Here is a 25844-nt window from a genome sequence, read left to right on the forward strand (position 1 = left end):
CAGATGAGGGGAATACTGTATGTTTAATACCCACCATGTCATAGATTTGTTTTATTTGTTTGTTTGTTTCTTTTTTTTTCTTTCTTTTTTTAAAAAAAAAAATCCAAACAGGGAGCAAAATAGAGCAGATCTCCTCCTCGCCAAATATAGGCTATTATCGCAGCACACAACACCGGCTTATCTCCTTCTCTCACTGGCTCGTGCCAACGCAGCGTTGCTATTGTAACGTGTGATGGAAAAAGCAGAATGAGCAGATGAATTCTTCATCTCTGACCCACATAGCGGCGATATGTCGGGCTCGCTGAACGTGAATCCGTTGTGGTACAGCCTGCTTCTTTGGCAAGCGCTCGCGGAGCGGAGCGGAGCGGAGCGAGCTAGCGACGCTTTGCCTCGTTCGCCCCAGTCTTCCTCCGCCTGGAGCCGCACGACCGCTCTCGCTTCCCGGAAGAAGGGACGGGCGGACGGAGGGAGAGAAGGGAGAAGCGACTCGTTCCGCCGGCGGAGAGCCCGGACCGCGGAACGGATAAGAAAGTAAGTGAATGTGTCGGCAGGTGGGGGGGGTGCGTGCCGGTGGGGGATTCATTAATATTTCGTCTCCTCCACGCAGGAGATAGTCCCTGGTTCGCCTGTGAGTCCTGGCTCAGTTGAAAAGTGAAGCTAGTACTTTAGGCTAGCAGTATTTAGTTTGTCATACATGGCCTCAGGAAATGTTCGTGTTTTTGGGTGAGAGCGAATAATTTGGGAGTGACAGTTGCCTTTGACTGAGTGCTTCTCAATTATTTTCTGTTATGCCCCACCACTAGGAAGAAGAAATACCCCCCCCCCTCTGCAAGTACACCTCTGCATAACATTGATTCCTCATTAACATTAAAGAAAACAAAAAGAAATATTGATCAACTTACAACAAATAGCTTTATTAACATTGTTCTTCAGTCTGTAACAGAAAAGATTTGAAGTGCATCAATTTGCCTGAAATTCAAAAAAAAAAAAAAAAAAAAAAAAATCCTTATTTAAACTACAAACATTTTTGACCGACTAACTGAACTGTTTGAAGCTGAAAAATAAAATCTTGAAATAATGATAAGTTCAAATGGAGCAACATTAGCAACATTAATGTATAGAACACACCTCATTATATGAAGACAGCAGTGCTCGCTGGTTTCCTGAATTGATTGATTGATTGATTGATTGATTGATTGATTGATTGATTGACAATATTCGCGACGTTTCTGTGACTCAAACTCAAGCGGCTTATCAGTGTGATTGGGGTGCACTGTCTGTAAGGCCCTGTTTGCACTTGGTCATTTCATGCGTTTTTCGTATTCTGTAATGCAATCACAAATGGCACACTCGAGACGCATGTTAATGCTAAGTGCAAACAGATGCTTCGAGATCCGTTCTCGTGATCCAATCCCCCAAAACAGTTACAAGTGACCAAGTGAAAACAGGGCCTAAGTGGCGCCTTAATTTATTTGCCTTCATGCTGTCCGTTGCCGACGTTTTAGGCAGAGTAAACACAGTCCGCATGTACTCAGCAGGAGAGTCTTTCCCCGTCTCCTACTGTAGTCACAGTGAAGCCCAGCGCTACATACGCTTCGTCATATTTCCTGGTCTTAGCTTTCGGGAGACTTTCATTTGTCTTATTATGCACGTCTCTCTCTGCCTTTCTTTTCAGCCCAGTTAAGTGTTTTTTCATGTTGTCTCGAGGGCGTGCGCATGCTTGGTGCTTAAAAACTATTTGAGAAGGACTGAATTAAGTAGATAGAGACTGTGACTTAAAAAAAAAAAAAAAAGGGGGTTCACGGTTTTCTTTCTTAGTTTTTAGATGTGGTCTAAAGTAAATATCCATCCTTCCACTTAATTGGTTACATGGCGCCATAAAGCCAATTAAGTAAATATTTATATTTGAGGTAAAAATGGCGAAGTAAATAGACTTCCCTGTTGTTCACATCAGCTGTCATGCTTTTCAAACTATGAACTGTTGATGGACCGTGATGGATCTATTGTAGCAGTGTGGGTGACAGCGGAGACAGCGAATACAAAAGGTCATCAAAGCCTTATCTGAAAAGTCACTCTCTCGGTATTCCACAACATTTCTCTGGCTTTGGTCGGCCACAGCTCAGATGTGAAAAGGTATGGCTGTCATTTCTCGGGCTTTTCGGCTCCCTTGGGGAGATTGCCTTTGCTGTCTCTGAGCGTTTCCTGATGGCCTCATCGCTTTAACATCCTCTGGTTAAATGACTGTAGCATAAGAATGTTAGGTAGCGGTTCATAGTGCATGTCAGTGTTATGTAATAAACCTCTAAAAATCACACATTAATAACTCAAGTAGTGTATCACTTTGTAAGAAATAAAGTTGGACAATGCAAAGTCATTTTGTAAGAAGTAGGGCTGTGTACTGACAACTCCGAGCAACGTATCGATGGATCGTATGATGTCTGAGGTTTTCATGTTGAATGATTTGGATTTGCATTCTATCTGATTTGGGTTTTAACAAAGAAAATGGCATGAATTTAATGTCTGTATCGACAACTAGCAGCAGATTTAAGTAATGTTCCTTTGGTGAACGGTGCAAGCTTTTAGTTATATTTCAGACTTTCAGAGTTGCAGAGTTAGGAGTTGCATAACTACTACAACGGAGGACCACAAAAAGTGCTCTTGTCGCTAAATAGCAGTTGCATTTTATGCTGGCCCAAGACTGGATGAAATCTTGTAAGGCGTTTTCAAGCCAAAAACTCATTCATTCATCTTCCATACCCGCTTCTTCCCGAGTCAAGAATACATAATGTAGACATAATATGAATTATTTCTAAAAAAAAAATATTTTTTATTATGTGACCTTTTTCAGAAAATAACTTTAGTGTGAGTAAATCAACAAGACATTGATTGTGAGTAAATGCGTGCTGGATAAGTAATAACGGCAATAACTGAGAGAGTGTGTTAAATTATGATGCCTTAAAATCAACAGGAAGTATTTTAACCAACTGCAAATCCTGGTTTCAATCCTACCGAGACAAGTTAGAAAAAGAAACAATGGTATATCCATCGCTGTCGACGCCAGCATCGATTCCTTCCGTGCCTCCAACCTCATAAATTTCAGTCAATCGCTATATATCATACAGTGAAGTTCTGTTAAATCAATGCATCCCCATGCTGACCATACTGTAGTGGCAGAAATCTGCTCAGCGGTTGTTCAGCCAATCCGTACAGCTTCCCATTCTGTCACAGAAAGATGTACGTGTCCATCGGCCACAATCTGTTGCGATAATGAGCTGTCTCAGCCTGACAAGGACTGATGTTCAGGTATTTTTAATTGTCAGTGGCATTCCAAAGTCAGAATTTGATTGATGACTTCTGGCACAAAATTTCTTACCTTTTGTAAAAAAAAAAAACAACCAAAAAAATTTGAAATAAAATAAAATCCCCAATGGATTTTGATTCACCAGAAACCAATTACTGTGCTAATGATCAATTTAAAAGCTCTGGCTATTATGTTGTTGTTGTTGTTTTTTTTTTACAGTTTATATATACTGTATATATATCGTGTGTGAGTGGCTTTTCATTCGCAGATCGAATGATAAAAGTAAGTTTAAAAAAAAAAAGCAGCTCTGCAGAAACAGCTTTTGGCCTGATACCACACACGGCATGGAGCTCTGTCACTGTTTATCAGTAGAGCAGGTTTTTTTTTTTTTTTTTTTTTTTAAAGCTAGCATATTGCAGGACACACTCCCCAGAACCCATGCTGGAATATCATCTACACACAGAAAAGGTGATTTTCAACAGCCCTCCTACTCCAGGAACAAAATACGTTTGTCTCTGGAGGTAAACGACTTAGATCTTTAAATGACCCCAAGTACAGCAAGCGCACGCACGCACACACACACACACACACACACACACACACACACACACACACACACACACACGATTATGCACTTAAAAAAAAAAAAAAAAGCGTTTGGGAGTTAATTCCATTTCTGCTGACAGTAGATAGGTCACACCATTTTATCCCTATCATATAGTAATTACTTTTAAGGCCAGAGGGATTAAAATGTCCGTCTCCCCACTGTAATAAAGGCGGTACCCCATATAACCCGTTAAGTATTGCTACCTAGTCTTTGTGACTCCCTCATTAAGTTGTCCCTCCCACTCATTATCTCCTCTTTGTAATATCCTCCGTTCATTAACTCTGCTCCCCACTCCCCGTTCCCCACCTTAATGCTGCTTCCACTCGTTCCAATTCTCCATTTCCCCTCTTCCTGCACATCATATTCCTCTGCTCGTTTCCCCACTCAAGCCTTCAAAGCGCTGCCACAGTGGATCAACTCACTCTTAATTTGACTCCTACACAGCAGTCGGTGAAAGGAAGCATAACCACTTTGCCCTGAATATACAAGTGGGTGAACCAGGGAGTGGGGGAGGGAGGAAGGGAGGAGCATGCTTCAGGGACACAATACAGTTCACTGGAAATTCAATATACATTGCCCTTATGTAACCAAACATGTTCCTTCATTGTAGCAACTACATGTCCGTGCATACATCCCGCTTTGTTTTCTCAGCTCTGCTTCTGTTATCTTTCTGCTAAGCGTCTGTGTCTATTTCCGTCTCGTCTCCATGGCTCCTGGCACCGCAGCGCGCTGAATGAAGCTGCGGTTTCTGATTAGCTTCTTTGCCGCTTCAGCTACTTCTACTTCGCACATGAACATCCAGCAATGTGTATGTGCGCATATGTATGTCAAAGAGCAAAAGTTTGTATTGGCAATGTTTATTAGGGGATATAATATTACAATATACAACTATTGTTGAATTTAGATTGCAAAATATATACAAAATGATTTGAGAAGAGTACATTTTTCAAACATTTGTTTTAATGTGCAGTGAAATCTAACTCAAATTAGTTATATTTATTTACATTTTATGTAAAGTGAGTCCAATCAGATAATCTGTTTAATTTAATAAAATGTTGTTTGCAGTTCAGTTGCACCTTATTTGTTTGCATCTTATTATGTTATGGGTGGAGGGCAGACATTAAAGGTATCATCATGATTAATTGACAAATGGACTTTGATTGGCCCTGTTAGCTGACTTTAAATTCATTTTAATGCCCATCCCTAGTATTTCTGGTTAGGTTGGAAGAAGTAGCAACCAGTACCTATTTCCAATACACTATGGTTATATATCTATATATCTATATATATATATATATATATATATGTATATATATATATATATATATATATATATATATATGTATATATATATGTACATATATATATATATATACATATATATGTATATATATATACATATATATATATATATATTTATATATGTATATATATATATATATATATATATATATATATATATATATATATATATATATATATATATATATACATATACACACACTGTGTGAAGTGTTTTTTTTTTTTTGCTTTTACTTAAAAATATGAGAACATGGTAATATGCCAAGACATCAAAGCAGTGCTGAAGCAACATATACTGTACATGCGAGTATAAAGCAGAAAATAATGCTGACGTGAATGCGTTGAGTTGTGTGTATTTCAAAGAATACAGCTCTAAAAAGTGACTGTGACACTAATTGTGCACTTTATACCAATCTCTAGGCTTTCAGACGTAGCAATGATATCACATGATTTCTTATCCTATGATATCATATTATATGTAATTTTAAATGATGGGAAAGGAGAGAAGACATACTTCAGGTTCTGCAGGCTGTGTTGCAAAGCAAAAATGCTGGCACACACACTCACAAACAAAACGGAAAAAAGAGAGCCATGCCAGACGGAGGGGCGAGGGTTGTGGGGGGGTTGGACAGAGTGATTTGTCTGTCGTTTAAAGGCAGATAAGAGAAACACCAAATGTTCTGCAGCAGCCTCGTCCAACAAGCAGCCACAACTGATTCAGTCCCAGCTCCCTCAATACAGGACTGACAGCCTGTGGTTTCCAGATTTAGCCTGCTAATTCGATTAATTTGCAGTATGTACACAGGGGCAGCTGGCTTGGTGCAATTTTGCCATTTCAGTCTTGTGGGAAAAAAAAAATACAGTATAATCGAACAGAAAGAAAGATCGCTCGTGAAAAGACGGTGTGGATAAACGACAGAGTTCACCTTCTGCTTTTACTTTAGAACAATAGAAAAATGTTGGAGGTTTGTTCAGCCATAAGCACGTGAAGTACCACCGGCCCAGTGGGTCACGGGAGGGAGACGGTCTCGACTCTGCCGGGTGGGCAACGTGAGAATAGTTGGCCACAGCTATTGTATAAGAACTGTGATTGCCTTGTGACCTCAAGCAACTTTTCGTATTAAGGCTATTTGCAAATTACAACTGCTGTGTCATGTCGATAAATTGTTAGCCACCACTGCTAACTCAATGTTCTGTTTGTGTTTCGTGTTCGCTGACAGCGAAACTTAAGAGGCAGCGATTCTGACTCTTTAAGTTTCGCTTCTATTCTAGCGATTGTAATGCATGCGAGTCAACATCTGTTGAATGAAGCTGTTACTGTGTAGTGCTTTGTGTGGACTTGAGTTGTGTGGATATTCTTGTCTAAAAATAAAAGATTTTATGACTCCAGTGATGGTTTCATCGTCTTAATTTTCTCAGCTAGGACAGTGATTTGAAACAAGTCATAATACAAAAAAGTAAAACATATTGATCCGGGGAAACGGAAGGCATGGCAAATGTCAAGGGAGCTTTGGAGCTTCGGTCCGTCTTGCTGCAGTAAACCACAGTTGCAGTGGAAACGCACTCGTACTGAGCCGCACCGTGAAGCCAAGAAGTGGAAATGAACCCAAGGAGCTAGCCAAGGAGCTAGCCAAGGAGCTAGCGATCAGGTGTCGACTACTAATCCTGGTCTAAAAGGCAAAAGCAAAAGAAAACTTTTATCATTGTTTCCCGCTGTCATTTGTCTTTCACAATGACAAAAGGGAAAAGGCAATAATTGTATTTATTAATTTCTTCCTCTTTATATTTATTTATTTATTCATTCATTTATTTTTAATTTTGGTACTCCTGTGATTCCATATCCCTGCACGGAAAGTGATCAGGGAATCATGCTTTTAATTTGATTTAAGTTAAGTCAAGGTAGAGGCCAGCTGACTGTAAATGGTTTGCCATGATTCTGGTGGCCTCACTGTTGATCTCAAGTTACTCAAGCAGTAAATTTAAAAAAAGAAAGAAAGAACGAAAGAAATGCTCTGAACCAAATTGGTTACAGATTGCAATTAATGCACTCCTCAAACTGGGGGCCATGACAGAACTGGCCTGCCTCGTTAGCAAGTACCATGCACGCCTTTTGGGGTCAGCCTCATAGCTAGGCACTGACTTTTATTTGCTTTCATCTTTTCTCATAAGCCTTAATGAACGACAAGCCATGCGATGCGCAAACGTGCAGAAAGAATGGGAAAAAACAACAACAAAAGCTGTAGACCCTTGGGAAAAGCTGTGCTGTTGCCATGCCAACCCTCCTCACGCAGGGCAATGTGGAGAGAATTTTTCGAAGGACAGTCTCACTTGCATTATGTTTCCCCTTTCTCCCGCATCTTGGAAATGGTCAAAGATGTGGCAGGTAAATAAATGCAATCTGTAAACAGGAGGATAAGCAGCAAAATATATATAAAAAAAACAAAAAACAAAATGAAAACTAGGCGTATAGGAGAGAGACGTGTATTACTCAAGCTTCATTGGACAGTGTTTAATTATGGCGGCTTTACTTCAGGCAGTTTCATTGTAACCTCCTTGTAAGTTCCTAAAAAAAAGCTCCTCCATGTCCACTCCAGACTGGCAGTATGCACCTCCAGTATGAGGCATTACCTTTTCATACTGGGTGCATTTAAGGCGAGGCAGTCAAAATTAGGTTTGCAGTGCAGTGCATTGTGGGATCGTTCGGGATATTTCCTCCCACACCGATGACATACTTCCTCCTCATTTCTCACTGCAGTCCATACACTTTACGAGTAGGCAGGAGAGGTGGGTTACACATAGGAAACAGCGCAGAGCGTCGGAGGGATGAGACAGAAATGAAACAACAACAGCCCGCAGAGTGGCAGTGATGAGGGAGGAAAGTTTTAAACTTAGAGTAGCGAGTGGATTGTAGCGCTCCGCGTCTGTGCTGAAGCCTTGTTTGAGTAGCAGGAACCACAATCAAATGATAATTTACCTCTCTGCTATATGTTGTGTTCGACATTCACAATATGACATGTTTATATATTTTTGTTTAAGTATATTTTTAATGGGGATTCTTTTCCAACAACACTTGTCAGAAATATGTATTTATACCCTCAATATTCTGGAATTTCTCACTCAAATTAGGCTCGTAATATCTCGTATTTGGACCAACTGCAACTGCTGGGTCATTCCAGTATCTTGTATCTTGTAACTTTCTTTCAAGTTCCTGTCAATTTTGTTTCTCTGCCGGAGGGATGGATTGCCCTCTAATTGTCGTTTCCAGTTTGCCTACAGTCTCAAAGTCATGCTTGGTTTCCTCAAAAGAGGAAGAGTCCTCATCCCTCCAATTGTCTCTTCTTTTGCTCCATTTTGCAAAATAAACACATCAAGTGAAGATTTAATTGTATTAAGCAATCAAATAATTGTAATAAATGTTTTTAATTGTTTTTATTCTTGAAAAATAATTAAATTATTCGATTTTGTCTCTAAACAACAGAAATGATATATTTCTCGACCAAATAGTACACGGTCTTTGTGGTTGTTGTTGTTGTTGTTGTTTTCTTGCTTTTTGTTGTTGCTGTTGTTGGTTTGTTTTTGTTTGTTTTTTGCAACAAAAAAAACAAAAAAACACCCACAAATCTGTTCACTATTATTTCTCAACTAATTTCTCATGTCTTCGCCTCAGACTGCATGTCATTAATTAAATCTGAATCATTGCAGATTAAAAGCTACTTGTATACTTAAGTCTGACCAGCCTGAACATGCTGAACATTCTTTCATTCATGGTATTCCAAAAAACTATCCCAATAACTGCGCAACAGACTTGCATGATGCACATTGACTGTCAATCGGCTGCAGGTATATATTGCGGCTCCGTGCAGAATCAGGCAGTGTTCTGCCGCTCGCTGCTCGATACATTTTCACCTCGTCTTCCTCTTCAGGGTGCTGTTGGTAGGCGGAGGAGCTCCTCCAAGGAGTTGCCAGTTAATCCTACACTTAACACTGATGCAAGACTCCTACCACTCACGTCTGCTTCACCCCTCCAATAGCCAACCCACTCCACACCCAGGGGTCTGCTCGCCAATTCACGCCTCCAGCCTCCCTCCGCCGACTTCTAATCATCCTCCCCTTCTAATCTTGACTCTTGACCTCCATTTTTTTCTTCCTCCACAGCCTCCAGTGAGACATGGCGGTACCGTCGGCCCACGAGTTTCACTGGCAGAGCTTGGCACGACTGTCCAGCGGACGTGTGTACCACTCTCTGTTTGAGGTGGGGGGTCAGATGTACATGCTGGGAGGCTGCGATGCTGCTGGGAAGCCTTGCCCTGCCTTGGAACTCTACTCTCCTGAGGTACTGTACTTCCGGATGTTGCAATGTTAGTTTTTTTTTATCAATTACTTGAGCAGTACTTATTGTAAGCGTGTATTTTTGGTTGTAAGGTGTACAGCCAAAGAAAGAATACACGTCAATGAACACAAGATTATGGCAGAGCTATATGGAAATGTTGAATGTTTTCTAAGCTTGAGTTCATGAAAACAACCGCAATGAAGTTATTCAAAGTGTATGACATAGCTATGCGCTCCAAAAAAAAGTGGATAGTGGAATATATCAAAATCCTTTCTGGCATTTGTCACAATAACAATAAAAGTGAAATCAATAAAATAAAGAATTAAACAAATAGTAATGGCTTGCATTTATTTTTATAGTGCGCTACAGGCTGGGAGCCTGCATTCACACTTAAGTCTTGAGAGGCCCACAGACACTGCCCTACAATAATAATTACTGTTGACAGAACTACACATTCACTGTAAAACTGTAGCGATTGCAATAAGCACAGTTGCATTCACTATATACCTTAATGGTATTTAGTAGGGTTGTAAACGATTAACTGATGCGACCGGATATTTGGTTCGGGAAGCAAGCGATACGGTTGCATCGGTAGCAGTCTCATAAATCTATTTAAATGATCAATTAATTCAATCAATCAATCAATCAACTTATATTTGTGAAGCGCTAAATCACATCCAAAAACCGTCTCAAAGCGCTTTGTACACCAACTGGGCCCCCAGAGCAAGCAAAGTGCTACAGTGGCCAGGAAAAACTCCCCTGTGGGAAGAAACCTAGAGTAGATCCAGACTCCAGAGGGCCGTCATCTGCATATGACCAGTTGGGGTGAGAAGGAAATACAAAACAAATGTAGAGATAGAGATAGAAGTAGCCAGAGTAGCTGATAATAATATATATAAATAGTAGATGCAGATATAGATATATAATTCCTCGATGAATCGGTTATAGAGTCATGGATCGGGTATCGCAAGACTTTCAATTGGTTGGCGGCATCACACGCGCGTCAGCGTCTCTCAAACAACACTAGACCGTCACCTGAAACTGCTCGCGAAACGCCGCAGCTGCCTAGCTGCACTGTTGCCAACTTGGCGACTTTCCAACTCCCCATAGTGACTTTTATTTTGGTCAAAAGCGACAAGCGACAAATCTAGCGACTCCTGGTTTCATTTTTTCCTCTTTTCTGGTATTTTGGAGACTGACATGAAAGCACATGTCATTCCTCAGACGTTCCGGTTTTCAGCGGGTGCTGCCCCAAGCCCCTTTCCCGGCCCAAAGTAGTCACAGGCGGTCACAGCCTTGAGCCGCGCGCTGCAGTGAGAAGAGGAGCAGAGAGGAGACACCACTCCACACCTAGGCAGCTAATGAATCGCACACACGCCCTTCCTCTCAGAGCGGGATTAAATGTAAAGGTTTATTCATTGTCATGTAGTGACCTACAAAGATGGGAAGAGGGAAGACACTCACCCAGGTGGTGGTGCCTTTAAGAGGGCATGAGGGAGGCGGAAGGAGCACTGTTTATGTTCCGGGTTGCACGGTAGCATGCCGGGGTTGTACGTAGTTGTTTTTGGAAGTGTGGAGAATAAAAGTTTTGACTCGCCTTCGCCTCTGGGTCTCACTTACCGCACCTCAACAGTCACACGCATAATGCGTAAATCACTTACTTACCCTTACTTCCAAGAGAAACTTATAGTCCAACAACAATCCTCTAAGGCCTCATGCTCATTGCTCAGGCTACGATATTGCACTTGTGTTGCCTGTTTTTGGTCAATGTTTAAAAATAAGTGCCATAAAGGCACAATGCTTTGAGATATTTGGTCTTTTTTTTGATAAGAATTTGGTCATATTTGAAAAGAACGTTCTTAGTGCAATGAATGTTTGTTTTATAAAATATCTACAACAAATATTTATAATGGCATCAAATCGCACGTATCGAATTGATTTGAATTGAATCGCAACCTGTTTATCTAGATACATATCAAATTGTTTACCACAGAGAGACGTGCAACCCTCGTGTTTAGTGAACGTTAACATTAAACAACAAGGCACACATTTGGCTCAATGTAAATCACTTCATCAATCGTCGGCCGTTGCGCATGTCAAGGTTTATTGGTCTCGTGAGGCTCCGTTTTTCAATGATGGCCGCATGACGACCGTGCTTGTGCGTGAAACGCACGACACCCAAGCACTGAATGGGGCGTGTGGTGATTGTTTTTTGACGCTGTATTGCGACGGTAACATATCACCTCATCCCAACCCCAGGACAGGGACGTGAATGCTGCTGCAACGGCGTAGTAGTGCTAGGCTGAAAGTGTACAAAATAAGCTACTAGCTAATTTTTCATCTTGCCAGAGCATAGCACGGCAAGGGGTAGGTGCATAATAATAGCCGCACACACACGCATTCTACAGACAGCGAAAACTGTGTTCTCTCGAGAGACTTGTATGTTTTAAATTGTGTAAAATAAGTAATAATAAGGAGATACGCAAAACAAGACTGAGCAAATGGCAGGGAAAAAACAAAACTGAAAATGAAATTAAAAATCTTTGTGAGTGGTAGTGCAAATCAAATTTTGCTGATAATATGGCCTGCACTTTGCACTGTACTATAAAAAAAAAAAAACAAGAAAACACTAACATTAGTGTTGTGATGTGTAAATGAGAAATGGGCAAATCATATTTGGCTGCTTATATAAGCGCTTTTATTGTGTTTCATGTGAGTGCTTCTCCTCAGTCTGGTGCAGCTCTGCTGAATCTCTGCAGGGTGACCGCTGGCTCAGATTGCCCCCCATGCCCACTGCTCGTGCTGGTGCAGCTGTCGCCGTGCTAGGGAAACAGATCCTTGTGGTGGGAGGCGTGGGAGAGGACCAGAGCCCCCTGAAGGTGGTGGAGATGTACAACACAGAGGAAGGCAGGTGGAGGAAGAGGAGCTCCCTGAGGGAAGCGCTGATGGGTGTGTCAATCACTGTGAAAGGTACAGACTGCTGAAAGACTGCTGTTTACTGCTGAAAGGTTGAGTAAGCATGAGGCTCATACATCGTGCTTACGTTGGTCAAATACCATGAGGTAATGTGTGTGTAAAGCTTAAATTCAAAGGGGATGTAAGGGAGAAGCGAGATGAAAAACAGATTCCCAGGGACCTTGGAATAAAAAAAATGTGCCCTTTAATTACTTACTTTACTAATATTTCATTTTGATTTCATTTTGTTTGTTTGTGGTTTATAGAGAATCTGATGTAATGTAACAATTGTGTTAGCTTTGTAAGCACTCCAGCGTAACACAATTAAATGCATTAAACATTGAAAATGAAATTCACAGATACACATTTTATCTTTTTTTTTTTGTGGTGGTGGGGGGGGGGGGTTAATTTCCGTTATGGGTGATTGTTATTCTGCCAGTCCTTCATCTGCAAAAGTAATTTGTAATACATTAAGTTAATGATTTGATTAGAAAAAAAAATTTGTTGGCCGCAGCAATTAATTTGTGTGTTTAACATGTCTAGAAACTGCAATTAGAGTGGAGCTGAAAGAAGTTATGCAGAGCTGGGGTTTTAGATTAAAAAGTTGGACAAAGGTAATCAGTAATTGAATTAAATAATGAGGAAAAAGTTAAAGGTAAACTGTTAAAGAGTGTGATGGATGATGAAGCTTTCAGCGGCCCACTCAGCTGCTGGTGTTGACAAATGCATCTTTAAATTTGCCTAATATGAGTTCACTACTAAACTCTGAAAAGAAATGTTTGTTGCTATTTGATCTTTTACATTGAAGGTACATTTTCTAATTAGGTATCTGTGCGCAAAGGTGCCAAGGAATGCATGGGACTCATAGTACATACAGACCACTTACACAGATTCAATTAATTCAGTCGATATGTACAGTGATGACTTGGCCAAGAGGAAGAAAACAATGAAAACTGAGCAGATAATAAAAAGGATACATTCAAAAAACAAATATAGCATTTGCACAGTGACGTGAAATGAAAAAATATCTAAAAGCTGGTGAAACACTTGCTGATGCTCAAGAGAACGGAGAAGAAAAGTGATGAAGGTAGGGACCAGCTAATCAGACTATCAGCATTTCAAGCTGACAGAATGGTACCACACAGGTTTTCATCAGAATGACAAAAGGTTCACACATTATTTTAGACTGTTGTTTTGCAGGTCTGCATTGCACTTGTTTGTTACTTTACATTTTTTCTATGATATTGCTTGGTTCATTTATTTGAATACTCTGCAAAGAATCACACAAATTGTATAGGATAACTTTTTTTTTTTTTTTTCAAATGGTATTTGCATTCAGTGCGGTACAATGGTGCGTCTTGCCAGCGTCTGCTGGTAAACAGGAAGATGCTGTAAGTTACTGGCCATGTACAGGCCTCACCGTTCCTCTCCCTCATCGATCTTCAATGCTGAGCTCCCACTGCTTGTGATTCCCCAGCCAAGCTCGTCCCCCACCTGCTGAAAACAAGACAAATAGTCTGGAAAAAAGATCGATCGGGCCAAATTAAAACAAATATGGCATTTTAGAATAGAGAGCCTGCCTAATCGACCTCGGGCGCCCATTTTTATTGACATTTGTTGAATCATTACTTTCAAGATATGAGATAATGATCTTCAGGTAATGAACTTTTTCTGTGTCCTGAAATGAATATTAAGTGTCTGGAAACTTTTTTCTTTTCTTTTTTTTTTCTCTTTTTCACACACTTTGATTGGATGTAAAAGGTCATGATCATAAACCTGAACAAAAAAATGGACCTAGTGAAACTAGTGTTTTCCCTTGAGGTCCTTTTTTTAATATAGTCGGGCTGTGTCTCTTCTTGCGTTGACACTCTCGCCTACTATCATTCTTATGCTAGAGGTGTTGTGCCAAAGTGCCAGACGTGGGCATATGCTCATTTCTATTCCTCTGCCTGCTTGCTGGCCTGCACTCCATGTCCTCTCCATGTCTGTCACAGTCTCATGACTCGTCACAAACTTCAGCTTTGCACCATTTTTTTCCTCACACACACTGCATAAAGATCACGTGGCCACTGCTGATGTCCATTGTTCAGCGTTTGGCTTTTACTTGCAAGCTATTAACTAGTTTATTAATTTTATTTGTTCATAGATAGATAGATAGATGTAATTTATTCATCCCTAAGAAAATTCACTTTCTCAGCTGCACAATCATTCATCAGCAAATCAGTTCATCAAATAATAATTAAATAATCAAGAATTTGAGGTAATAATTGTAAAATGAAAAAGTGCCAAATAGCCAGTGATACTGAGGTGATGTGGGACATCACTCCACTCGAAAACAACTGCGGCTCATCAACTGATTTCAAGTGTCCTTGTCTCGGCTTGTCTCTAAAAACACGTTCCTTGTGGCCCCTTGTAGCTTGTGGGCTCTCATTATTGAATCAAACAAGCTGACTTTGCAATTCCTCCGTTGGCCTCACGGTGCGAGCACTTCTGCGCAGTCTGTGGTATCTCACCCTGCCAAAGTTAGACATCGGGTAGGAACCATCCAGGTGGAACAAACACTTTTTTATAATGCGACCAGAAATCACGTATGGAACTCAAGGTACTCAACACCACCACCGGCAGACAGCAGACATGGCCATCGTGAAGTCAAGAGAAGTCGACATCCGAAGTCGCTGCTTCACAAGCAGTGAAAAGTCGGATTTTTTTTTTTAATTATTGGGTGATGCGATTTTTGCGGAGAGAAAGAAGATTTAAAAGATTCAAACTAAGATTGAATTGAACATTTAACAAAGATTTAAGAACAAACATTTTTAAACAAAGTACTGACAAAAAACTCCGATCTAACCCCCTGGCTCTGCTCGAAATACTGCAACTATTAGAGTGTGTCCCATGTTTCCCCCCCTGACTTACACTAACAGCAACCTGTTCTCTAACATGCAAAATAATATGAAATCTACAGAAACAAACAGTTCAATAAAAGAAACAAGTGCAAGACAGACTGGAGTGAAAAGTGAATAATCTTTGACATGTGATACCATTCATATGATACACTACACATAGTGTGTGTGTGTGTGTGTGTGTGTGTGTGTGTGTGTGTGTGTTTACCCCTTTCAGTCAAGGCTTTGTGGGTCTTTGTGTTTGTGTACTGCAGATGGTCGGGCCCTCGCGGTCGGTGGAATGGGTGCCGATCTGCTCCCTCGCAACATCCTGCAGCAGTACGACCTCCGTAAGGATGTGTGGGCTCTGCTGCCCCCGATGGCCACCCCACGCTACGACGCCAACACGTACCTGCTGGCCAACAAGCTCTATGTGGCAGGTGAAAAAAAAGCCGACTTTCAACTTCCCAACTGGACTCGCGCGCGCACTAGTGATCGTGCCAAGCAAGCAAAGGAGATTTTAATGTTTCAGGTGGCCGCCAGTGTAAACGGCCGGTCAAGGCCTTTGAGCTGTACGACGCCGAGTCACGCTCCTGGAGCACGCTTCCCACGATGCCTTGCAAACGGTCGTACGGAGGCGTGATATGGGACGCCAGCGGGAGGTTGTGTCTGCTGGGAGGCCTTCGTCAGGGAGGAGGACACCAGAGCTCCAAGTTCACCAAGAATGTCAACATCTTTGATACCAGCCAAGGTACTGAAACACTTTTTTTTTTTTTCTTTCCAGGTTCAGGTTGAATTATGTTTACTCAGCGGACACATTTTAAAGGTCCAGTGTGTAAAATTTGGCCAGATGTATGATTTTTATATTGGTTAAAGCTTAACCTTTCAGGCGCCACGGTCGCAAAATTGTGACAAGCGTCATTGCTGAATTAAACAAGCCATAGCGGCAAGTATGGTGCTGAAAGTAGTTACTACTTTACACCAGGAGATGGCAGACACCTGTGGCTTCAATCTGAGCAGCATTTGTGGGGGTGTTTATATTCAGATTTCGGAGTATAAATAGAGAGAAAGCCTCAGTCGAGGAGACGAGGAAGTGGTTGTAGTACCATATAGATGCGGTATCTGTCTGAATTTTTGCCATCCATTTGCTTCACTGGAACATTTTCCTATTCATCAGCCCACTCAGACCCACCATAGTTGAAGGAAGCATACTTGAAACGATGATTGTTACTTGAGGCCGTGCGGCGCTGAAAAATACCCTCATCTGCTCTCTCACATTATCCATCCTCATTTTAACTGGACATGCACAGCATCTATTAACATCCAGCATTTCTCACCTCATTTCATTCTGTCTACACTTTGTCCCGTAGCAAAGTGAAATGTCAGAAGCATCTTATGCAGCCAGAGACGCCCCCAGTAGCAGCAGGGTGAGTAAATCGAGAAGGGACCGGAAAGAGGAATATAGGAGAAGAGAAATCGATAAGTCATTTTGCGCGGCCAGGTATGCCATCTTCAACCTGGGGATTGTTTATATATAAAAGTCCAAATAAAAGTGCACTGTAGAGATAATGTACGATAATTGTAAGAGAGTTAGCCTGGCGCGTGAGAGGTAGAAGGAGAAAGAAGTGGATGGAAAAGAGTAACCAACAAACACATGGTCGCAAGCAGTCGTGCATATCACCATAAGTATGCACACACACACACACTCACTCACTCACTCATACTCAGGGATGCTGCCTCTCCAATCTAATTTTGGTGGAGATGAGATGGGAGAAGGAGTGGGGTGAGTTGCGTAGTAACGGCTGTGGGATGAAGAGCGTTTTAAATTACAAGATCCAGAAACAGATTGCTTTATTATCCATCTGCAATATCCACACACACACACACACACACACACACACACACACACACACACACACACACACACACACACACACACACACACACACACACACACACAAAGGATGTTGCAATCTACAATCACACATCAGCAATATTCTTTTCTGTTCCATTGAATATTAGCAGTATTAAGGCATACAAAAGGACTTTTTCCAACATGTACAACCATAAACTGTATTAAACAGCTGTAAAATGCGCACAAGAAAACAAGGGCATATTTGCCAAATGGCTGTTTCTTTCTTCAGAATGTTCTGATAATATATATATATATATATATATATATATATATATATATATATATATATATATATATATACACATACATATATGTATATATATATATATATATATATATATATATATATATATATATATATATATATAAATATACATATATATGTATATACATATATGTGTGTGTGTGTGTGTGTTTATTATTTGCCACATAATTAAAGCAACCTCGTGCTAATTTTAGGAAAAATGTAATAATTATCCAATTAGTCGACTAATCGTTTCAATAGTCAGTGATTAGTCAACTATAAAAATAGTCGTTAGTTGCAGCCCTAATTTGAAGGCCTCCTTGTCCAATTCCTCAAATTAAATAAAGAACAGATCAACATTGGTCAAAAGCTTTTATCATCACTGCGCACCTTGGACAGCTTTGTGTTAATGAATCATTAATACTGTCTCAACGTTGTGAGTAAATCTGTTCCGTGATGGCAATAAAGTGATTGCAAATCTCGCTACCTTATTTTGCCCTCTTTCAGTGGGAACAATGAGTCTGTGTCTTTGAAGCACACAGGTAGTTGATGCGGGTTGATGCACTAACAGCACTAACACACTCAAAGACACTCACACACTTGCAGTTCAACGACAGCAATTAACAGAACTCCCCAAAATTAATTCCCCCATAATTATTTGCGGCTCGAGGGGAGCATCCAGCTCCCCACGGCCGCCACAATAGTGAGCGAGCAATGAATATTTCAGCACGGATGCTTTTTTTTTTTTTTTTTCTTTTTTTATGCCTGGCCCAGTCTGTCCGAGTTACGCTGGGGGGGACGTAAACAATTCGCTGGTCGGAACAGCTGTCTGTTGGTCATTCCAGGTAGTTCATGAAAGAACTTTGTCCACATAAGACAGACCTGTGTGTCAAATTGCCTGATGGTTACATGTTGCCCCAGCCAACTTGTCTACTATGCATGTTTATTTTGAATAATAAACAGAAACCCGTCCTCAAGGACTTACTTCTGGTCATTATTCATGTTGCACACACATATTTTGAATGCCTTCGGCAACTTCAAATCGCAATTAACTCCCGGATTGGAGTGCGATTAATCGCGATTAAAAAAAATTAATCGATGCCCAGAATTGATATATATATATACCACCGCCACGACGTACGAGCAGCACCACTTCTGCTATTTGAGTCTTTAATTTTTCTGTAGTCACTTTTCAGTTTTTTTAGCTTCTCGCGACATTGTTTAGCTGAGCGGTCGTATCCATGGAGGACCATTTGCTCCATGAAAACACTAACATTTCGAATAGTGCCGTCCGTAACGAGGGGGAAAAAAGGGCTGACCTCATCGTGGGTCCACGGGGAAATATTCAGAGCCAGTATTTGTCAAAAACAAAAATTCTCTCTCTCAAAAAAAAAAATAAATAAAAAAATCGGTGCTGAAACAATACAGTGCCGCTCTATCGCTGATGTCCTTTTAAAAAAATGGCGGGTTGGTTGTTCGAGGAGAGTCGCGCTCACCTTTCGTCAGAACAATCACCCAATCAGTGCCCTGCACGTTGCTACGTCACCCATGTGGTCTCAGCTCTGCTCGCTTCGAACCCCAACGAGGCAGGTACCAAAATCGTAACCCCTGGGAACATGCTGGGGCTCGTGGAAATGTCCGTATTTAATGACGTCTAATGACTCAACAGCTGCAGCTCCCTCTCTTGAGAAAAAAAAAAAGCTTCAATCACCACAAACACAGATAACATGTATGTCTGTTTGTCTGGACCGCTCTCTTTATATACGTAGTGTCCCAACACCACAGCACAAAGCAGAGAGGTATTCCGCGCCAGCTTTCGGTACATGCACTCGGGTTTGCATAAAACCAGAGTAGTGTGAAATATGTAACAGGGGAATTTTCAGGACAAAGCAGAGGAGAGCGGACGGCCAGCTGTGATCTCTGTTCTCTTCTCTTTGGTAATTTAGCCAGTCAGGGAGCAGAAACACACACTTCATCACACACACAGGAAGACCGCCCTCCCTCCATCTGGCTACTTATCTCTCTGTCCTTCTCAACACTGCATTCATCTGTTTTCCTCCTTTTTTTTCTTTGCTCTGCCTCTTATTTACAAAAGCAATTTAGGTTAAAGGACAAAGGGGGAGATGCAGCAAGGACAGCAGGTGGGTTAGAGGGGCTGCAACAATATGAGCAGTCCCTTTTTACGATATGAACAAAAAGGAAAAAAAACATGGTGCAAGAAAAGAAAAGAACTGTGGGAATAGCTGCATACTGCTCCCAAGGTTTACTGCAGCTTTGTGTTTCAGCACTGAATTTTCTTCTGTGGTGTTGGGTTTGAAAAATGAAAACATTTCCCTAAAACAGGAACAGTGGTTTCTCACATAAGATGAAGAACTAACGTGTTTGTAGAACACATAAGCCACTTTCCCACTGAAATTAGGGGGTTGACACCGTGTATTTTGAACGTGATATACGCCGTGACTGGCGCGATATTATGACTTAGCGCACATAACGCTCAACGTCATCACGTGCGGCAGGTAAAAAATGTGATGCTGACGCGGGTCTGCCTTTCCCACTGCAAGCCGATCAGAGTCGAGCCGATAGGAGCCAATGTCAACCCTGGTCGCTTGCCGGGTTGTTTGACGTGTTTCGGCGCGGGTCGGTGAGCCTTTCCCACTGCCACCAAATGCCCATTCATTGCGGGTGTACATTATGATTTTTGGCCAATGGGAAAGGGGCTGTAGAAAACATCCACCTTCCGTCTGTGTCTTCATATTCAATATTACCCACACTATGTAGCTATTTATGTTTTATAATGATTATGCTACAAGAAAAATTAGGAATATAATCTGCATTAATCCTGGGAAGCAACGCTTATCAACATTCCATGATCACAGCCTAACCACTGTTTTTTACATGGTCACCATATGCTTGATTGGCAACTGATAAAATGATTTATTTGTGAGTGCTAGCCTTCATGATTGTTTGGCTTGTCCAGGATGTAACTCTGCCTTCTCCCCAAAGGCAGCAGCTCTATTGGCTTGAGCCCCACTGCAACGCTGAGAATGGATGGAAAGCCTAATACTGTCTTTACATTTACTGTACATACTTTATATACTGTCTTTACAGTCATGTCAACTCATTCCAGACCCATAGGTCCTTAAAGCAACAAGTTACATATACCAAAAATGCATAAAAGAAAGAAAATAAAAGGCTACAACATTTTGAGACTCTTATGCCAATATCGACACACGCTTAAGTTGTATCTATAGCTACTATTCAATCAATCATTTAATCAATCAATCAACTAACGTTTATTTGTATATATATATATATATATATATATATATATATATATATATATATATATATATGTACACATATATATACACACATATAAACATGTCTATCTATAATTAATTAAAATATAGAAAGACACACATGTATACATACATACCACTTAGTCTAGATCAACAAAGAAAAGAAAATTGGTGTAAATGATTAACTTTCTGTTGATGGAATTTTAAATACGACATTATAGAATTGTAAATAGTGGTAACTCCAAATAGATTTCACAAAGGCTTTTCACTAGATTCGGGATCACATTGAGCTTGTTGTGCATTGTGCTGAACTACAATGTGTTGCTAGCTCGTCAGCTGTGTTGACTATCTGCTCCAGTGTTTGTTTGTTTTACTTTTAAAAGTCAAAAGAGCCATTTTGAACCTTAAGGCTTCCTTCTAACCTCTCTTTTTTGTCTGAGTCTGAGTGTGTTGGTCTTAACCTGCAAGTGTCCTTGCTGAGCGTTTTGTGTGTGTGCTGTCCAGTACCTAGCCACAGCTGGCTAGAGGTTGACCTGTTCGCACAGGTCAACGATGGGAAAACAAGCTCAGCAGCCTCCTGTCTGGCTAAAGAAGAGGACTGTGGTGCCGCCGCCCTCACCTTCAGCTGTTACACACACACACACACACACACACACACACACACACACACACACACACACACACACACACACACACACACACCACATCTGCTGACTGGGGCCTCTCTCACTTCCACTACAGGCTGCTGGCTGAAGTCGGATGAGACGTTGACCATGAAAACAAAGAGGGCCGACTTTGCTGCTGCATTCCTGCGTGGCAGGATGATCGTAGCCGGAGGACTCGGTGAGAGGGTTTGACGATGTCAAGTAAACCCACTGTTGTACTATCCATTTCAAAGTCATATAAATGCGTAAAGGTCTTCTACGGTGCCCCCGACTTGACGTGGGGGGTACATAAACTGTGGCCACAATATAGATATTATGTGCACGCAAAATACAATTTTTTTCCCCCCGACAAAATACTAATATGTTCCCATGAAGTACTTACAGTATTTGTTACACTACGAAATACCAATTTGTTCCCAAAAAGGGCTTATTTGTGGCAACGAAATACCAATTTGTTCCCACAGAGTACTTGTTTGTTGTCACAAAGTAGGTATAACATGCGCACAATATACCTAGAAACTGCAGTAGCCAATGAGATGTCCCTAAGGTAAGTGTCCTGTTACACACTTTATTTATTTTATTCCCTTTTCCCCCTTGCCATGTCGAGGGTGCCAAATGAAGTGACCTGACATCAGATTGACCAGACCAGTAGCCATTATTGGATGATGTTAATGGTGTGTGTGTGTGTGTGTGTGTGTGTGTGTGTGTGTGTGTGTGTGTTCTCCAGGCCATGAGCCAACAGCCCTGGACACAGTGGAAGCTTTTCACCCTAAGAAGAAGAAGTGGGAGAGGTTGGCGCCCATGACGTTTCCTCGATGTTCCACTTCCTCCATCGTCATCAGAGACCGCCTCCTCGTTGTGGGAGGAGTCAACCAGGTAAACTTAAATAACACAACAGATAACAGATATCATCTTCTCAGTCCATGTAACATCAGCAGTGTGTTGGTGAAACAATTTACAACTTGTTGTTCAGCTTAATTGGGTTAAATTGATCGATTGGTTCTTTATGACTGAGCAGAAGGCATTACAAATGATCATGTAAAGCATAGAAGTGAGCTGTATCCTGTGAGCGAAATTATGTTAGTGGTGGTGGGAGTTTTAACGGTTGACAACGAAACAGTTGTTGACTTATCATTCATTTGTTCTTGATTTTAAAGAAAGGCTCAGAGAGAGTACACGACCACACTGGCCTCACCACTGTTGGCAGATGATTGTTATAATAGACTTTGCCCTCCAAAAAAAATAATAATAATAAAATAATGATTTTGCCAAAACAGAATTGCCACAAATTTTGATTTTTTTTTAAAGTGTGTTGACCTAGGCACCTGGCAAAGAACTAGCCGCTAGAGGACTGAGTGCTGAGCTAGGCTGATGGCAGGCGTGGGGACTTCAGGTGTGCTAATTAGCTGAGTGGGGGCAGGTGGAGAAGTGGAATCGCGTTGACGTCACAGTGCACGATAACTTTTGTGTCACTGTGTGACAAGAAAGAAAGCTGCTGCTAAATTAATTAGTCCCACCAGGAATCTGCAGCTCCGCTGAGAACAATCCTGATTCTGCGGAGAGCAAGTCTTGATTCCACGGCTTGAAAGTTGATTTTCCGCGGGCATTAATAAACAACCTAAAATGACCATTTATAACACAAATTTATGTAATATTGAAGTAAAAATTCTCTTATGAAATGAATAGTAATATTAAAATATTGTAAAACATTGTGGTTGTAAAATAATCAGCATAATATTATCTGTTTCCCCTCTCGTCTGTCAGTTTAGTGCAGACAACGCCAGAAAACTTTCAAACAATACAACTCATATCTGACGCTGCCCAATGCGCTGGAAGGCTTCATACTCGCTGCGACTTCAACATTGAGTGTGGGATGGATACCATTTAGGTGCCTTTCATGTAGCAAAGCTTAAGTCTTAAAACACTGATAAAACTGATCAGCTATTTCTTTAAAGTCCAAGCACACAAACTGCAGTGACATGAGTAAATTTAAGTCCTGGCTGTTCACCTCTGTGATGATCCAGTGTCTTCGTGCTTGCCTTTTGTTTGCATAAGTTTGCAGCTAATTTGTGACTTACTCACAGTTAATATATAATTTCTTCAAATTTGCTCATGCCTGGTCTAAGTCATTTTTGCTTTTCTTCACTGACTTTGCCACTTTTGTATTATTCAAATGCCAGTGTTGAACTCTGTGTGGAGTTAAATGAGTCTGTCAAAGACCTTTATTATTATTATTATTATTATTACTATTATTATTATTATTATTATTATTATTAGACTTATATAGCTTCTTTTGGACACTCAAAGACACTTCACATAGAAAACAAAATAGTTAATATTCCAATTAATGCCAGTTTAAACAGGTGGGTTTTGAGGAGAGATTTGAAGTTCTGTAATGAGTTTTATTACAGCCAAGGTGACATTTTCACTGAATGTTACGATACAGACTTGAGGCACTGTCTTTGTGTGCTTCTCTGCTTCAGGTCCCCAGCTCTGCCCATGAGATCCTGTATGTCAAAGAAGAAGAGTTTTTGTAACAGTGGCCACCGGAAGTGTTGACGACACCTGCCACATAGTTTCCTGTTTCATATGAGGGCAAGCGGAAACATCCCCTGGTTTCAGGAATCCGCCTCCGTATGTGATGAGATGTCACAGTTAACACTGCCCCCTGGTGGGCTATGTGGACGCTGCAGCGCAGTGGAGGAGCTGGCTCTTTCTTCGGGACTGATGGGTGTTTCTTAACACTGGTGTGTGTGACACTTCTGCGTTGTACGTCGTTGTGCATACTTGGAGGAAAACTTTTGTAGCTCAATATATACCTAATTAATAGAGACAGAATGTATATTATGACGCTCACAATGCATCTCACATTCTGGATGTTTCTTCGTGTGTTCACCTGTGATGCGGACTATGCGATTTTTACAGATTCTAATTTAGTTTGATGACAAGAGCGAAATATATTTATTGTTTGTTCTGGTTTGGTCATCATTGACCAACAAGAAAGTGAATGTGTTTGCTGCGCGTTTTAAAGGGCCGGTATGAAAGATTCTGAATGACATCTCGACACTCAGAAACTCCATGTAATCCACGTACAATGAAGCAATGAATAGTGAGTGAGAGACAGTTTCGCCATCAACCATCACCTAACTACCGGTTGAATGTACCATACGCTGCGAATGAGGTATTATTATTCTTTAATGTAACCATAACAGTGGGTATGATCTTAGTGTGTATGAATGGACCGAATTTATGACGAGATAATGTTTTTTGTTGACTCTGTGGACGTACATAAGTACACATTTACTGTTGACCATAAACAAGTTTATTCAGTTTGACCTTTTAGAAGCTACTCCTGCAGCAATACAAGCTTGATTTGAATTGTTTCTTATATTTATATCTTATGTGTCCATGCACTGTCCTGTGCCATTTATCAGGTCTCTTACATGGTAATCACAGATTTGTATACTGATGGCAGATCTACTTCCAAGCTTGCGTCAGTCTGGCTCAGGCTGTTTCTTTCTTTCTTTCTTTCTTTCTTTCTTTCTTTCTATCTCTTAATGAGTTGTCATGCACGTATTGTCCACTAGATGGGAGTAAATGCATGCGTAAATTCATAACAGTTTGTAAGGCGTTTACAATGAAGTACAATAAACTGAGAGAATAGTGCAGTACTATGGGTGCCATCAAGTCCTTGTGTGCTGTTACAAAAAAACAAACAAACCTGAAACTGTCAGTGTAATCATCAGATGGACAGTTGACTTACAATGACAGAGTTGGGGAATATATTTTTTTCTGAAAAGATGTATATGATGTATGTTCATAATAACTTTAAACCTCCCTAAATACCAACATATTCATTCATCTTCCATACCCATCAGGGTTTCACGGTTGTCTGCTGGAGCCTCTCCCAGCTGTCTTAGGGCGAAGGACGACACCCTGGACAGGTCGCCAGTTCATCGCAGGGCCACTTAGAGATAAACAACCATTCACACTCACATGCACACCTACGGAAAATTTAGAGTGTTCAATTGACCTCACATGCATGTTTTTGGACTGAAGCCGGAGAACCCGGAGAGAACCCACGCAGACACAGGGAGAACATGCAAACTCCACACAGAAAGGTCCCAGGCCCGGAATTGAACCCACAACCTTCTTGCTGTGAGGCGGCAGCGCTAACCACTGCGCCACCGTGTATATGATAATATCGTCAGACCAGTCTACAGCAGTAAATTACAAAGCTTCATATTCATTTTGTGTCAAAATACATATTACGTATTAATACGCGTGTGTTGTAAACTTAACACCACCGCCATCTGAGCGAAGAGTTAAACTAATATGGTTTCCGGT

At 40.9% G+C, this 25844-nt stretch overlaps 1 protein-coding gene across 1 annotated transcript; it reads left to right on the plus strand.

Annotated features, from left to right (window-relative positions):
- The first annotated feature begins 205 nt into the window (after positions 1–205).
- klhdc8a (kelch domain containing 8A) lies at positions 206–25168 on the plus strand. The gene is made up of 8 exons (XM_076024412.1): positions 206–531; positions 9366–9543; positions 12300–12510; positions 15650–15814; positions 15907–16125; positions 21574–21675; positions 22225–22373; positions 23981–25168. The coding sequence occupies exons 2-8, from the start codon at positions 9379–9381 to the stop codon at positions 24032–24034; spliced, it is 1065 nt and encodes a 354-aa protein (XP_075880527.1). The 5' UTR covers positions 206–531; positions 9366–9378; the 3' UTR covers positions 24035–25168.
- The last annotated feature ends 676 nt before the right edge of the window (positions 25169–25844 follow it).

Source organism: Nelusetta ayraudi, unplaced genomic scaffold (genome assembly GCF_046127955.1).
Source record: "Nelusetta ayraudi isolate G7.1 ecotype Tasmania unplaced genomic scaffold, CSIRO-AGI_Nayr_v1 ptg000017l, whole genome shotgun sequence".
Classification (NCBI taxonomy): Eukaryota; Metazoa; Chordata; class Actinopteri; order Tetraodontiformes; family Monacanthidae; genus Nelusetta; species Nelusetta ayraudi.

What these genes read in the sequence shown, in the direction of transcription:
- klhdc8a (XM_076024412.1), top strand. Translation starts at nt 9,379, where the DNA reads ATGGCGGTACCGTCGGCCCACGAGTTTCACTGGCAGAGCTTGGCACGA. An exon ending in CATCTTTGATACCAGCCAAG is followed by an intron (nt 16,126 to 21,573) that starts GTACTGAAACAC and finishes CTTCCACTACAG; the next exon opens with GCTGCTGGCTGAAGTCGGAT. An exon ending in GATCGTAGCCGGAGGACTCG is followed by an intron (nt 21,676 to 22,224) that starts GTGAGAGGGTTT and finishes TGTGTTCTCCAG; the next exon opens with GCCATGAGCCAACAGCCCTG.